Genomic DNA, 13,645 nt, shown 5'->3' on the forward strand with positions numbered 1-13,645 from the left:
AAAAAAAAAAAAAAAAAAAAAAGAGAGAGAGAGAGAGATCTGAAAAGAGATCTCAGAAGTAGTAGAGATAATTCAGGGAAAAGGAAATTTGATATTCTCAGTTTTAAGAGATGGTATTATTTCCACGAGAGAAAAACAGGATGTTATTTTTTAAAAACTAAGGAACAAAAATGAACTTCTAAAAATCAAAAATATGACATCAAATACAAATTTTTCAGTTGTAAAAATTTCCTTGGAAGTGAAACAAAAAAACAGAGAATCCACACACAAAAGATAAGAAAATCACAGGATCAATCTAAGAGGTGTAACTAGCAAGAGAAAACACTAAAAATGGAGATGAGAAAATTATCAAATGAATAAATCAAGAAATTTACTGGATCTGAAACAAATGAGCTTTCAAACTGAAAGTGCCACACAATATCCATCAAAAAGAATAAAAGATACCCAAAGTAAGATACACTACTGTGAAATTTCAGAATCCCAGGGGAAAAAAAGATAAAATCATAAAACTTTTTAGAGATCTAGCAGATCTAACAGATCATGATTAAATGTTGACAATCAAGGGAGACATAGAATTATCGACTGTAATATTGAGGCTAATAATAATTACGCAACTAAAAATTAATGTAAGTAATTTCCAACCTATTGGGTTGGTGCAAAAGTTATCATGGTTTTTGTGATTGAAAGTAATGGCAAAACTGCTATTACTTTCACACCAACCTAACAGAATTCTATACCCAAGTATGATAGAATATACATATTTTCAGACATATATTATCTCTAAAACCCTATTTCATTCACCCTTTTTCAGCACGAAAGTGGAGGATATGATTCACCAACATGAGGAAGTAAATCAAGAAGATGGGGTGATCCAAGACTGAAGTGATCCAATGTAGAAAGAGTTCTCCTCAAGATGATAGGAAAATAAAGTCTCAAGATGAAAGCTGTGCTGCAGCTATTTAAATTGCAGCAGAAAGATGTAAGGCCCCAGAAAGGATGTTTCTAATGGGGAAGAAATGTGGACTAGCAGATAACCAAGCATACCTGCTTACACACAGTTGTTTTAGAGTCCTTCTAGAAATTTTGGGGATAAATGATATGTATGCAGAAAACTATGCAAAACAAAACAAAGAGGTATTTAGTGGAGGTAAGGGGAGGAAAACGGACTAAAATTTACTAATTTCTGAAAACAAGAAACCAATAAATGAAAAATCCCTTGGGTTCTTAAAATCTTATTTTGTTTTATTTTGTTCTGTTTTTGAGATAGAGTCTTGTCCTATCGCCCAGGCTGGAATAGAGTGGTGTGATCTCAGCTCACTGCAAGCTCTGCCTCAGGGGTTCAAGCAGAGCCTCAGCTTCAGCCTCTTGAGCAGCTGGGATTACAGGTGTGTGCCATGGCACCCAGCTAATTTTTGGGTTTTTAACAGAGATAGGATTTCATTATGTTGGTCAGGCCGGTCTTGAACTTTCGAACTCAGGTGATCTGCCTGCCTCAGCCTCCCAAAGTGCTGGGATTATAGGCATGAGCTACTGCACCCGGCCAACTTCTTATACCTTGTGATTTACCTTACCTTGCCCTCTCACTCCTGTCATCCTATTGTCATAGCAGTAACTATAATCCTTTCACAACCTCAACTGTCTGCATTCTTCTCTCTGAACATTATCTCCTAACATTCTAGTTCACTCTCTCTAATACCTCAACATCCTGATATGTCAATCCCACATTTAGTCCCAATCCATGAATCCTACCACCATTTTACTTGTCCTAACTGTTTCAATACTCTCTTCTCTCCTTTCCCAGTGATCCGTCAACATTTTTTATAGCTGTGATTTTAACAACACTGAAATCTGTTAAAATTGTTCCAAGCTTTGGTTCTAAGGACAGGCCTCTTCTCTGTTTCTAATATCAATGAAGAATTTTTACTACATTAGTAAATTTTTTCTAAAGGAAACGTACAAGGGAAAGAGTTAACAGGGCTTAGTGTAACACTTTGTCTTTTATTTTAGTTTCTTATGGGAACTTGATTAAACTTTTTTTTTTGAAACGAAGTCTCGTTCTGTCGCCCAGGCTGGAGTGCAGTGGCACAATCTCGGCTCACTGCAACCTCCGCCTCCTGGGTTCAAGGGATTCTCCTGCATCAGCCTTTCAAGTAGCTGGGATTACAGGTGCCTGCCACCACGCCTGGCTAATTTTTGTATTTTTAGTAGAGATGGGATTTCACCATGTTGGCCAAGATGGTCTTGATCTCTTGACCTTGTGATCTGCCTGCCTCGGCCTCCGAAAGTGCTGGGATTACACCATGCCTGGCAATTAAACTTTTTATAACAGGAAGGCTCAGGGAATTCAGGGAAAATTAAAAATTGCGTAACTACCAGAAAATATAAGAGTGTAACCTGAAAGCATAGAAAGAATACAGGGCTGGCAGTCAGTAGACTTCTTTAAGAATCCTGGATTAAGTTGGGCGTGGTGGCTCATGCCTGTAATCTCAGCACTTTGGGAGGCTGAGGCAGGTGGATCATGAGGTCAGGAGTTCAAGACCAGCCTGGCCAAGATGATGAAACCCTGTCATTCATACATACATACATACATACCTACATACATACATAGAATCCTGCATTATACCCTAGGTTATTTAGCCTCAGGGCCATCATTTCCTTGGTTTGTAAAATGAAGGAGCTAAATTACACCAACAATTTAAAAACTTTTTTTCTAAGTAGCAAAATCCAAATGATATTTTACATAAAATCCCATAACAACAAAAAAGACTCTGTGTTGTCTCCTGAGACAATTCTGCAGAACATCGATGCTCCACAGAACATAACTTGAATTTTTGTAGGTCACAGTAGATCTACTAGAACTATCCTACAAGTCTAAAAAAAACTATGAATTTTGTTTCTTGAAATGAAAGAGTACAGACAACTTAGTTCTAGAATGCCATAGAAGACAAAAGTTGACATATGAGGCAAAATGCTGGAAAGAACATGTCAGTTTAAAGCAAAACATTTTCTATAAATTTTTTCTTTTTTTTTTTTAAACTAAGGCCACTTGAAATGTTTCCCTCTATAAATGTTTTTATAAATATTTTCTATAAATAAAAGGGATAAAATAAAATGACAGGAAGCACATGAAAATGTAAAATATATTATGTGAACAGAAGGAGCTATTTTAATAGGGAATGTGGTCTCTGTGAAGGAAAAGTTTATAATCAAATTAGGGATCAGTAACAAGCCTATCAAGAACCTAGAGGATCTTAACATGCATAGTGTCTTCAAAATTTTAAAAGGAGGATTACTCCCAAGTGGGAAGAATGCCTGATGCCATTGAGAGGAAAAATATTTTTAGGTGAAGATTACAATGGCAAGTAAAGAACAAACAATCAACAGTTACCACAGTCTTTTTATTGTTCTAAGCTTGTAGAGTTTAGGTAGTTTAAAGCCATATTTTCTATTCCAGGCACTCATCATCATCTGCTATTTCCTCTTCTGTGCTACTGTTATCTTTTTATCTCATTCAAATCACCAGAGAGAAAAGGACATACATTTAAAAGTTAAGACACTGAAGGTCTAGTACCAGTCCCTAAATGTATTAATATGTAACTAACCTAGATCATAGTTTCCTCAACTACAAAATAATGGCAATATTCTGAATTACTTGTAATTTCTCTTTTAAATATAAAAAGAGAAAATCTCCTAGCTAGTCATTTTCCCTCTAACAATAATTATTTAAGTTTCATTGTGAACATATTACTCAATAATTATCTTTTTTATTTTTTATTAATTTTTAACACGAATAATTCAAGCACTGTGGTCTGTAGATAATTATCTTAAATAGGCTCTGAAATAAAAGAAAATGACATTCAACCAGTTCTCCATTCTCAAATCGCCTTTAATTATATTCGAATTTATAGCCATACTTAAAAACCCAGGCTAAAAGAAAGTATACCAATGGCTGAAATATGCCAGGCAATGCAAGGTATTTTACATACATTACCCTCAGTTCTTCATCCTAACAGTTCTGTATTATGTTCTTACCTACACTTTAGAGATGGTAAAACAAATGCCTAGTAGTAACTTGCCCACCACCAAAAAACCAATAAGCAGCAGATGAGCTATGAACTCAGTCTATCTGGCTTCAAGGTCAATGTTATGGCAAACCTATTACCCTTATTAAAAATGAGTGAAAGCTGAAACAAACATTTTATCGTCATAAAATATCTACTTATACAGTTCATTTTGTAAAACAGTTATTTTATAGCATGTGATAACCCTAGTTCTCCTTAAGAAGAAAATCTCGGAGTTAAAAAGAAACTTAGAAACGTAACAATTTTCTGATATAATTTCTCGGTCTCTCTTGTAACTGACTTACTGAACTTTACTGAAAGAGAACTTGCTACTTCTTATAGAAGATCTTTTCAATTATTAACAGTATTATTCTTCTTTGTACTGAAATGCAATCTGCCATTTGTTGACTTTTGCTTTGTCCTTTATAGTCATGAAGTCAACCTAAAAACAGAACATGACGCTTCCCGAAGTGTCGGGACATTGCTATTTGTTCAGAGTAATCTCTAACAACCACGATCCACTAAGGAAGTATGTCTAAGAGTAAGTTCCAGAAAGTCACAACCAATCAGTAAGAATTGGCAGACGTATTGAAACCTCATGCCTAGTCTAATTCTTTCTCCATGTGTTACTCCTTCTAACTTTAAGGATAGTTACCAAATTTTTGTTAAACCTCTTCTTCAACAAGCTTAAAATCCCATTCTTCCCTTAATTTTTCCCTATGTTACAGGATTTTCAGACCACCATTCTGGCAATTATTCACTGGATAAGTGTATATAATGTTCTAACTATGATCTGATGCAACTCAAAGCTTTCTAATTCTTGGCAAACCTTTTTTTCTCTTGTCATACCTCTGGAATACTACTTAAAATGTGTTTGTTGAACCTTTGTTTTCTTTCTTTATAAACTCTTTCCCTATGAGTTACTGATTTTTCTATTAGCTTCTATAGTATGTAGTACTTATTTCTATCAGAACAATTACAATAGGTAAATTAGAGGATTAAAATTCTATTAAAAACCCTTCAAGGATAGGTGCGGTGGCTCACACCTGTAGTCCCCACACTTTGGGAGGGCGAGGCAGGACGGAGGCTTGTACTTAGGAGTTCGAGACCAGCCTGGGTAACATAGCAACACCCCAGTCTGCCTGTAGTCTCAGCTACTAGGGAGGCTAAGGTGGGAGGATTTCTTGAGCCCAGGATGTCAAAGAGGCAGTGTGTTGTAATTGCGCTACTGCACTTCAGCCTGAGCAAGAGAGCCAGACCCTGTCTCAAAAAAATAAATAAAAACAAACAAACAAACAAACAAAACCTTTCAAATGTCTTGCAAATTCAAAGCTACAAAATCCACAGTAATCTGGCACCTACCTGCTTCTGATGTTTTACTTCACACCACTCTTACATCTCATCATTTTTCTTGTTGCAATACATCAAGGCCTGTCCTACCTCAAATAGTTAGTATGTTTGTCTCCTCTGCAGGGAAACTTTCCCTGAATTTTTGCAACTCTGGTGACTTTTCACCCACAAGGTCTCAGGTCAAATGTGGCCTCCCCGGGAGACTTTCCCTACTGATCCCATCTAAAGTACCCCATCTCCCGTTACATCATTGTACTTCGTTTGGTGCACATGTAGATTTTTTAAACTTGTTTACTATTTATCTTCCCTCTTTAGAAGATAAAAGTCCCACAATTATAGACTTTCATTATTTTGATCAATCATCACTAGCATCTAAAATGGCATATAGCACAGAACATAAAATCAGTAATTATTAAGCCTAAAAGTTCCATTATACAATGAGTATATATTATTTCTGTAAACCTAGAACTAGTAAAATGTTAGGCATATATAAAATGCTTAATAAATATTTGTAGAAATAAATGGATTTATCTTATCCACTTGAATGGTATTCATTATGACTTCCAATCAAATGACCTCTAACTGCACTTATGCAGCCTTAACATCTGGGTTCCATATCTTCATTTAAGTGTGAAATAATTAGTTATTGAGAGACAGCTTCTAGAACTTATAATATTTTTATTTATGAAATAATTATTATATAATATATACAATATTATAAAAATATTGTTAATTTTATTTATAATAAAAATATTTGCATTTCATAATATAAAATATTTATATTTCAAATATAAAATATTTGCATTTATATTTCAGTAAATGAACTAGTTTTACTTAAAACTAGTTTCTAGTTATCTTTTCTAATTTCTAAATTTCTTTATCATTTTCTCTGCCACTAATGACAAATTCCTTTTTCTGAACTCATATCCAATTTGTTATTAAGTCATACTGATATTTCCTTAATTTCCCAAATAAATCTTTTTCTTTTTATTACTACGACCACATCTTAGTTCAGGCTTTTATCATGTTATAGTTGTACCACTAGAGTAACTTTCTGTCAATTTACATGCTTTTAGTCTCTCCTCCCTCAGACTTTTTCTTCAAGCAAATCCTAGGAAAGTCCTAGAAGGTCCTCAATATCTTTTAAACTGAAATCATCAAAATAAAGGTATATCTAGGAAATGAGGTAGCAGACTCTTTTTTGATGCAATAGTAAAATGTTTGCAAGTAATCAAATATATACTGAATAATCAATGAAGTGTACATTCCTTGAGGGAGCCTGAGAAACACTGTTTATGTTATTCACTGCTAATCTACCACCTGGAAGTGCCAGGATACACAGAAGGTATCAACAAATATATAGTTTAACGAATAAACGAATGAGTCTAAATCTAAGAATGAATGCCAGAATAAAAGTAGTGTTCTTTGAAGATCAGTCTAGTACTTAGATATATGGAAGATTAGATTACTTCGGGGGGGGGGGGAAACCAAAAAAAACACAGCTGACATTAATCAAGTTCTTACCATTATTTTAAGATTTTTACGTAAATTTAATCCTCACACATCTCAGTGAAGTAGATAGTATTAAAGGTAAGGAAAGTGGAATACATAAAAGGGTGAGCATTTTGTTCACTTACATACAACGTAACATCTGTAAGCATTTTGTTCAAATACATTACAATATCTAAGTGGTAGACACAATATCTGAACCAAGGAAAGCAACAATAAGGGTCTGAACTAGGTTGCTGGCTGTGAAGACAGTAAAAGACAAATTGGAAAAGCATTAAAATTGAATGCTTTTAAAATGTTTTGGTGATTACTGTTCTAGCCTCTACTTTTAAAATTGGGAAATAATTAAAATTGAATGTTTTCCCAATTTTAAAAGTAGAGGCTAGAAAAGTAATCACCAAAACATTTTCACAGCACACATCATTAAGCACTGTAAATCTGCTTTTATTGACATAATTAATTTTTAGAATAATATATATACTCTCAACCTAAATACCAAATAATAAAAAAGTTTAGTATCTTTCTTAGTTTTTAGATAAAAGTATGATTAAGTTTTAATATTTTCCTCTCACAATCCAATGAATGGATTTGAATCTAAAAGTTATCACTATGGATTTAAATCTACTGTGGAACAAGTTAACTTCTGTTAGGTTCTATGGCCAAAAACTGAATTCTAGCTATTCAAATTATTCTTGAAAGACATTGAAACACACAGAAGCCTGGGTGAAAAAGCCTAAAAGCTCATTTCAAATATAGGTCAAGTAAGGTAACCTACACATGGTGAGCCAGAAGAATCACCTTAGTTGTCAGCATGTTATTAAGATAACAAATATACTTCAATATTATACCTAACTGATTTTTCAGGTTGGTATGAACGAAACATTTTCAAATTACTACACAAATGAACGCTCCTACAGCTATTTGATATCCACCTATATATTAAGGTAGATTTATGTATAATTCATTGAATAAGAAATGTAAAAAATATCTAAGATCTATTTTTATTCTTAAGAATAAGACTTGTTGAAGCCTTCTAAAAAATGTAACTTACATTTAAGATGAATTATAACTATAATTAAAATTCAAGTAAAATGTTAGTTATCTTACCCGGTCTAGTTCCAGTGTAAACTTCTGGTCCCACGACTGATTGGAAATAGGTTTCCAGCTAGTTTGGCCAACCACAGTATTATCGAGCTTCAAAACAGCACAGACATCATCTGTAATTAAAATTTACAAACTTGCTTAAAAACTTTAAACCTTTATAAAAAATAGAAGTATTGCTGTTTAATAGCAATAAAAGTCTTAAGATCCTTTGAAAATAAAGTTTTTCATAATCAATATTAAAACTTTTGAATCTTAAATGGCTAGTTTTATACATACATACACTGCTACTAGACACTCCCAAATAGACTGCTATCTATTTGTTTACATTGGCATGTGACTGAAAGAACAGGTAAATAGTAGTTGTTTGCCACACTGTATGTTTGTGTGAATATCAATCAGTTTTTCTTTCTTTGATATTTACAGAGCTTGTTGCCTTAAACAATTCTTTATTTTCACATTTTTCCTAAAGCCTCTCTCTATACACAGCAAAGCACAGCAAATTCACTTTTGTATTCTATGGTAGGTTGAACTGTCACATGCTTTCCCCCCGGTTATACATCATAAATAGTTTATGCTTATACTTCAGAATTTCTCCCCAGTGTTTCCCAAACCTCTCACCTTTTACTCTCCACAAACCACACCCTTACCACCCCATCTCAGTGGACTACAAGGCTACTACCTCAGTAAACATGTCTGGATCAGCAGTTAGATTACCAAAATTTCAATGTTAAATACTATTAAAGTGTCACTAAACCATTAAAAGGGTCAAGGCTAGACATGGTGGCTCACACCTATAATCCCAGAACTTTGGGAGGCTGAGGTGGAGGGATCGCTAGAGCCCCAGAGTTCACCAGCCTGGGCAACATAGCGAGACCCTGTATTCTCACACACACACACACAGATAAAATAAAAAAATGAGCCAGGTATGGTGGCATGTGCCTGTAGTCCCCGCTACTCAGGATGCTGAGGTAGGAGGATCTTTTAAGCTGAGGAGGTTGAGGCTGCAGTGAGCCATGATTGTACCACTGCACCACGCCTGGGGAACAGAGCAAAATGCTGTCTCAAAAAATAAAGGAATCAAGACACGATTCTATAAGGACCAATCTCATAGCTTTTGTACATCTTCAGTTTGGCATAAGAGTGATGCTCAGTATTTCATTCTTCCAAAAGAACTAATGTTATTTGTCAGTCAGTTTTCTAATCTATCTTCAACAAAATAGAATTTGTTACCTTTTCGTTTCCTGTCATCACAGGTTTTAATATTTTATAAAAACCATAATTTTAAGGCCAGGCACACTGGCTCATTCCTGTAATCCCAGCACTTTGAGAGGCCGAGGTGGGCAGATCATGAGGTAAGGAGTTCAAGACCAGCCTGACCAACATGGTGAAACCTTGTCTCTACTAAAAATACAAAAATTTGCTGGGTGTGGTTGCACACACCTGTAATCCTAGCTACTCATGCTGGGTGACAGAGACTCCATCTCAAAANAAAAAAAAAAAAAAAGGAATAATATGGTGAAACCTCGTCTCTACTAAAAATACAAAAATTAGTCCGGCGTGGTGGCACGTGCCTGTGGTCCCAGCTACTCGGGAGGCTGAGGCGGAAGAATTGCTTGAACCCGGGAGGGGGAGGTTGCAGTGAGCCGAGACTGCGCCACTGCACTCCAGCGTGGCAACAGAGCAAGACTCCGTCTCAATAATAATAATAATTTCCAAGTTCCCCTCCAACCTTTGCCGATCTATGTTGACTTCCTCCTTATTAAATGCACAGCTTCCTAAGGTCTGTTAGTGAAGCTGTTACCTGTGCGCAGACCTGAAGCAGCGGTTTTCTCCGTGAGCCGGCACCTACCTGCCACACCCCATTGAGTTGTCTGAATCTGGGCTTGTCTCCTAATCATAATATGTAATACTGCAACCTTACCCCAAAGGGCCATAGAATATCCATGTTTAGAGGGAGAGGTGAGACAGACGAATGGGTGTCACTCTCTGGTGGTAAAATTAAGAGTGGACAGCAAATGTAGGCAAGAAACAGAGGTCTGTAAAACCAATGAATCCTTTCACAAAATAATTCTTTTACTGCCTCTGCACATGTTTAGCCAACAGACTATTTTATCTGGCAGTTCACATATTCACTCAGGTTGAAACTTCTGTACTGTACCTGTTGTTTACCACATACTTTGCTAGGTGTCAAGCATGCATGAGTTTGTAAGACTATTTTTGCTGTTATGGAGCTCATTTCACTCTAGCAGTGATACAGGCTTGAAAACAAGTAACTACAGTGGATATCAAAAGTGCTGTAATAGAGGCATGGACACACAGCCAAGGAGACTCAAATCACAATTATTTGTGCTTGGGAAGATTGGGAATGACTCCACAGAGCAAGAAGAAAGACACCTTGGAATAAGTAAGAAATCACTTAAGAGTGTTATCAAAATGCCTTAGGGAGAAAATTCTCCAAATTAGTCATGCCATGTTTTGGAGTCTGCAGTAGAGCAAGGGGTGCTGCTTACCTCCTTTTGTGATGGTACTTAGAATAAGGCTGAAAGAAGAAAATACAAGTTCAGCGCCTAATACAGTGTCACATTAGAAAAGGTGCTGATTAAGGATCCCTTAGCTGAAATATTTGGGACCAAAAGTATTTGGATTTCAGAATTTTTCATATTTTGAAATATTTGCATTATACTTACCAGATAAGCATCCCCAATCAGAAAATTTGAAATCCAAAATATTCCTATGAGCATTTCCTTTGCGTACCATGTTGACACTCAGAAATGTTTGGATTTGGGTGTATTTTAGATTTTGGATTAGAGATACTCAACCTGTATTGCATATATTAGCTGGATGAAGGAATACATTTATGTGTGCATGTATTTTAAAGACTACAGGGGACCGGGCGCTGTGACGCATTCATGTAATCCCAGCACTTTGAGAGGCCAAGGTGGATGGATCACCTGAGGTCAGGAGTTGAAGACCAGCCTTACTAACATGGTGAAATCCTATCTCTACTAAAAAAAAAAAAAAAAAAAAAAAAAAAAAAAAAAAAAAAAAAAAAAAAAAAAAAAAAAAAAAAAAACCATAACTTTAAAGTGTTTTGTACAACTCGAACACTTCACATTCTTCTCTGTCCCCGTTCATGAGTCCCTTGTGTAAGTACTTCAGTTTGTCACATGATTTTAAAAAATATGGTTACTGAACTGGACAAATCATCGGTTTTTAGAAGATTTCGACTACTTCCGCTTTTACTTTTACTCGTCCTGCTCATGAAAGATGATCTTGTTTCACTTGGACTCCAACCAGGCAGTGCAACTGATGTTGCTTTTGACCGTCCAGGGACATTCTCTAGGATATCTTGGCAGCCCATAAGACGAACTTCCAAAGTACCTGTTAGCATACATAAATATCACATAGGAACATCAATACTTAATCTATGGAATCCTTAATCTAAATCTGTTACCTATTCAAGAAAAGAAAAAAAAATCTCAAAACAAAAACTCTTCTCCCAGAGCATCAGTGAGGTAGCCATCAACTTTCTTATTTTAATTAGAGAAACCATTAAAAATTCTTAAGATAACTTAAGAAATTTTATAGAAAAGAACAGCACCTCCTGGCTGGGCATGGTGGCTCTCTTGCCTGTAATCCTAGCACTTTGGGGGGCTAGAGTGCATAGGCTGCCTGGGAGTTTGAGATCAGCCTGGGCAACATGGTGAGACCTCCATGTCCAGCTAATTTTTTTGTATTTTCAATAGAGAAAATACAAAAAATTAGCTGGACACGGAGGCGTGCACCCGTAGTCCCAGCTACTCGGGAGGCCAAGGCACAAGAATGGCTTGAACCCAAGAGGCAGAGGTAGAGCTGAGATTGTGCCACTGTACTCCAGTAAGACTCTATCTCCAAAAAAAAAAAAAAAAAGAACATCTCCCACAGCTGTCTGTAGGACAAAAACCAAAACAAGTTATATAAAAAATGTTGGTAGAGATATGGAAGGAGAAACATAAAGCTAAATAAATAATATGCCATTAAAATAGCACACGAAAATTAGAAATAAGGAAGTCTCATTATGTGAATAACAACTACATTTAATAGTTATGTTGTTAACATAGAAAAGACCTTTACATGGTTTTGGTGTAACTAAATGAATTTATGTTCTATTAAAAGATGTAAAACGACATTATCTTTCCATTCTGTTAGTTCAAGTAGCCAAAAAATTATGAGTTGTAATTATCTAAGCATAAAATAACTTCAATTTCTTTAGGCAAATAAATACTAAAGGCGTTCAAAATGAAAATGGAGAACTATGAGTTGGGTCATCTGGATATATGGCTTTGTCATTATTTGGGCTACACATAGTATACTAGAATTTAAATAATGCTTTAGTATTAACATTTTAGATACTGTACACTGAATAACATTTTAGGAGAGGTATTTCTGGTAAAAGTTGTCCCATTAAACAACTACTTAGATTTTATTTAAAATTTTAAATTGTTTTTAATAATACTGAAGGAGTTATGTATTTCTATCCAAGTAGTAACAAACAAAGCTTCCCAATTCAAACTACTGCCCCCCACCCCAAAAAAAAAAAAAAAAAAAAAAAAAAAAAAAAAAAAAAGGTTAAAGACAATGAAGAACATCGATCTCTGAGAGATGGGAAACAAAAGAGATCATTTCAGTTCCAGTAAGTTCCAGCTTACTGTCTTAAGAGTGTCTAGGACACACACAGGGAGGGGGAAACTCAGATGGAACCAAGTTGAGGAGACAGAAATGAGAGTACAAGGAAACCAAAGCAGCTAGAGTTCACAAGGCAGAATAAAGCAGAGAGCTGTTCATAGAAGAGCTCCTGAGATGGTCAGAGGGTGTTCATGTATTCATCAAAATACTAGTCAGCACCTGTCTACGAAGAAAATATCTGAGGCAGAGGAAAGAACCACCTGAAAAAGTTAGAAAGAACAATACTCAGTGCATATAGATAGGAATAGTGTTTGTTCTCACCAACCAGGCTTGAAAATCTCAATTCATGAGGCATTGAAGAAAATATCCGCCGGGTGCGGTGGCTCACGCTTGTAATCCTAGCATTTTGGGAGGCTGAGGTGGGTGGATCACCTGAGGTCAGGAGTTCAAGACCAGCCTGGCCATCATGGTGACACTCCATCTTTATTAAAAATAAAAATAAAAATAAAAATAAAAAAGAAAATATCCAGAAGTCTTGCCCCAGTCATAGAGAATAATTACCCCTAAGGTAAATGATGCTTGTTTCACATAAAAAATCTTAAAAGCAGTACCCAAAAGGAACATATTGTTTCCAAGTAACTATGTCCTAGAACAAAGCTCAAGAATATTTATAGAAATATAAAAATATTCAGCATCCAACAAGGTAAAATTCACAATGTCTGCCATCCACTCATAGATTACCAGGTGTATTTTTTTTCTATTGTTGCATTACAAATTATTACAAGCTTAGTGGCTTACTGACACAAATATTAGGTTAGCAGGCAAGGACACCAAAACAGTCCATCTACTGAAAATGCGGCACAGAAAAATGGCAGAAATAAAAAAGACCTAAACCAAATTTCTACTGATTAAAAAATGACAATATCTGAGATTTAAAAAAAATACACTGGATGGGA

The 13,645-nt window shown here is 35.5% G+C and overlaps 1 protein-coding gene across 7 annotated transcripts in view; it reads right to left on the reverse strand.

The window, feature by feature from the left end:
- Positions 1 to 13,645, reverse strand: part of PKN2 (protein kinase N2) — a 151,859-nt gene that overhangs the window by 35,691 nt on the left and 102,523 nt on the right. For 4 of the 7 annotated variants that reach the window (XR_005195948.1, XM_017501956.1, XM_017501954.2 and 1 more), the window contains exons 7-8: positions 11,220 to 11,405; positions 8,028 to 8,137 (exon numbers count right to left, since the gene is read on the reverse strand). Coding sequence is in view for 6 of the 7 variants with exons in the window: in XM_017501956.1 (XP_017357445.1) it covers positions 8,028 to 8,137; positions 11,220 to 11,405 (296 nt within the window). In the remaining variant the exon portion in view is untranslated. The remainder of the gene's footprint in view (positions 1 to 8,027; positions 8,138 to 11,219; positions 11,406 to 13,645) is intronic. The other 3 variants (XM_017501958.2, XM_017501955.1, XM_017501957.2) reach the window with 2 other exon arrangements.

Source organism: Cebus imitator, unplaced genomic scaffold (genome assembly GCF_001604975.1).
Source record: "Cebus imitator isolate Cc_AM_T3 unplaced genomic scaffold, Cebus_imitator-1.0 Scaffold286, whole genome shotgun sequence".
Taxonomy (NCBI): Eukaryota; Metazoa; Chordata; class Mammalia; order Primates; family Cebidae; genus Cebus; species Cebus imitator.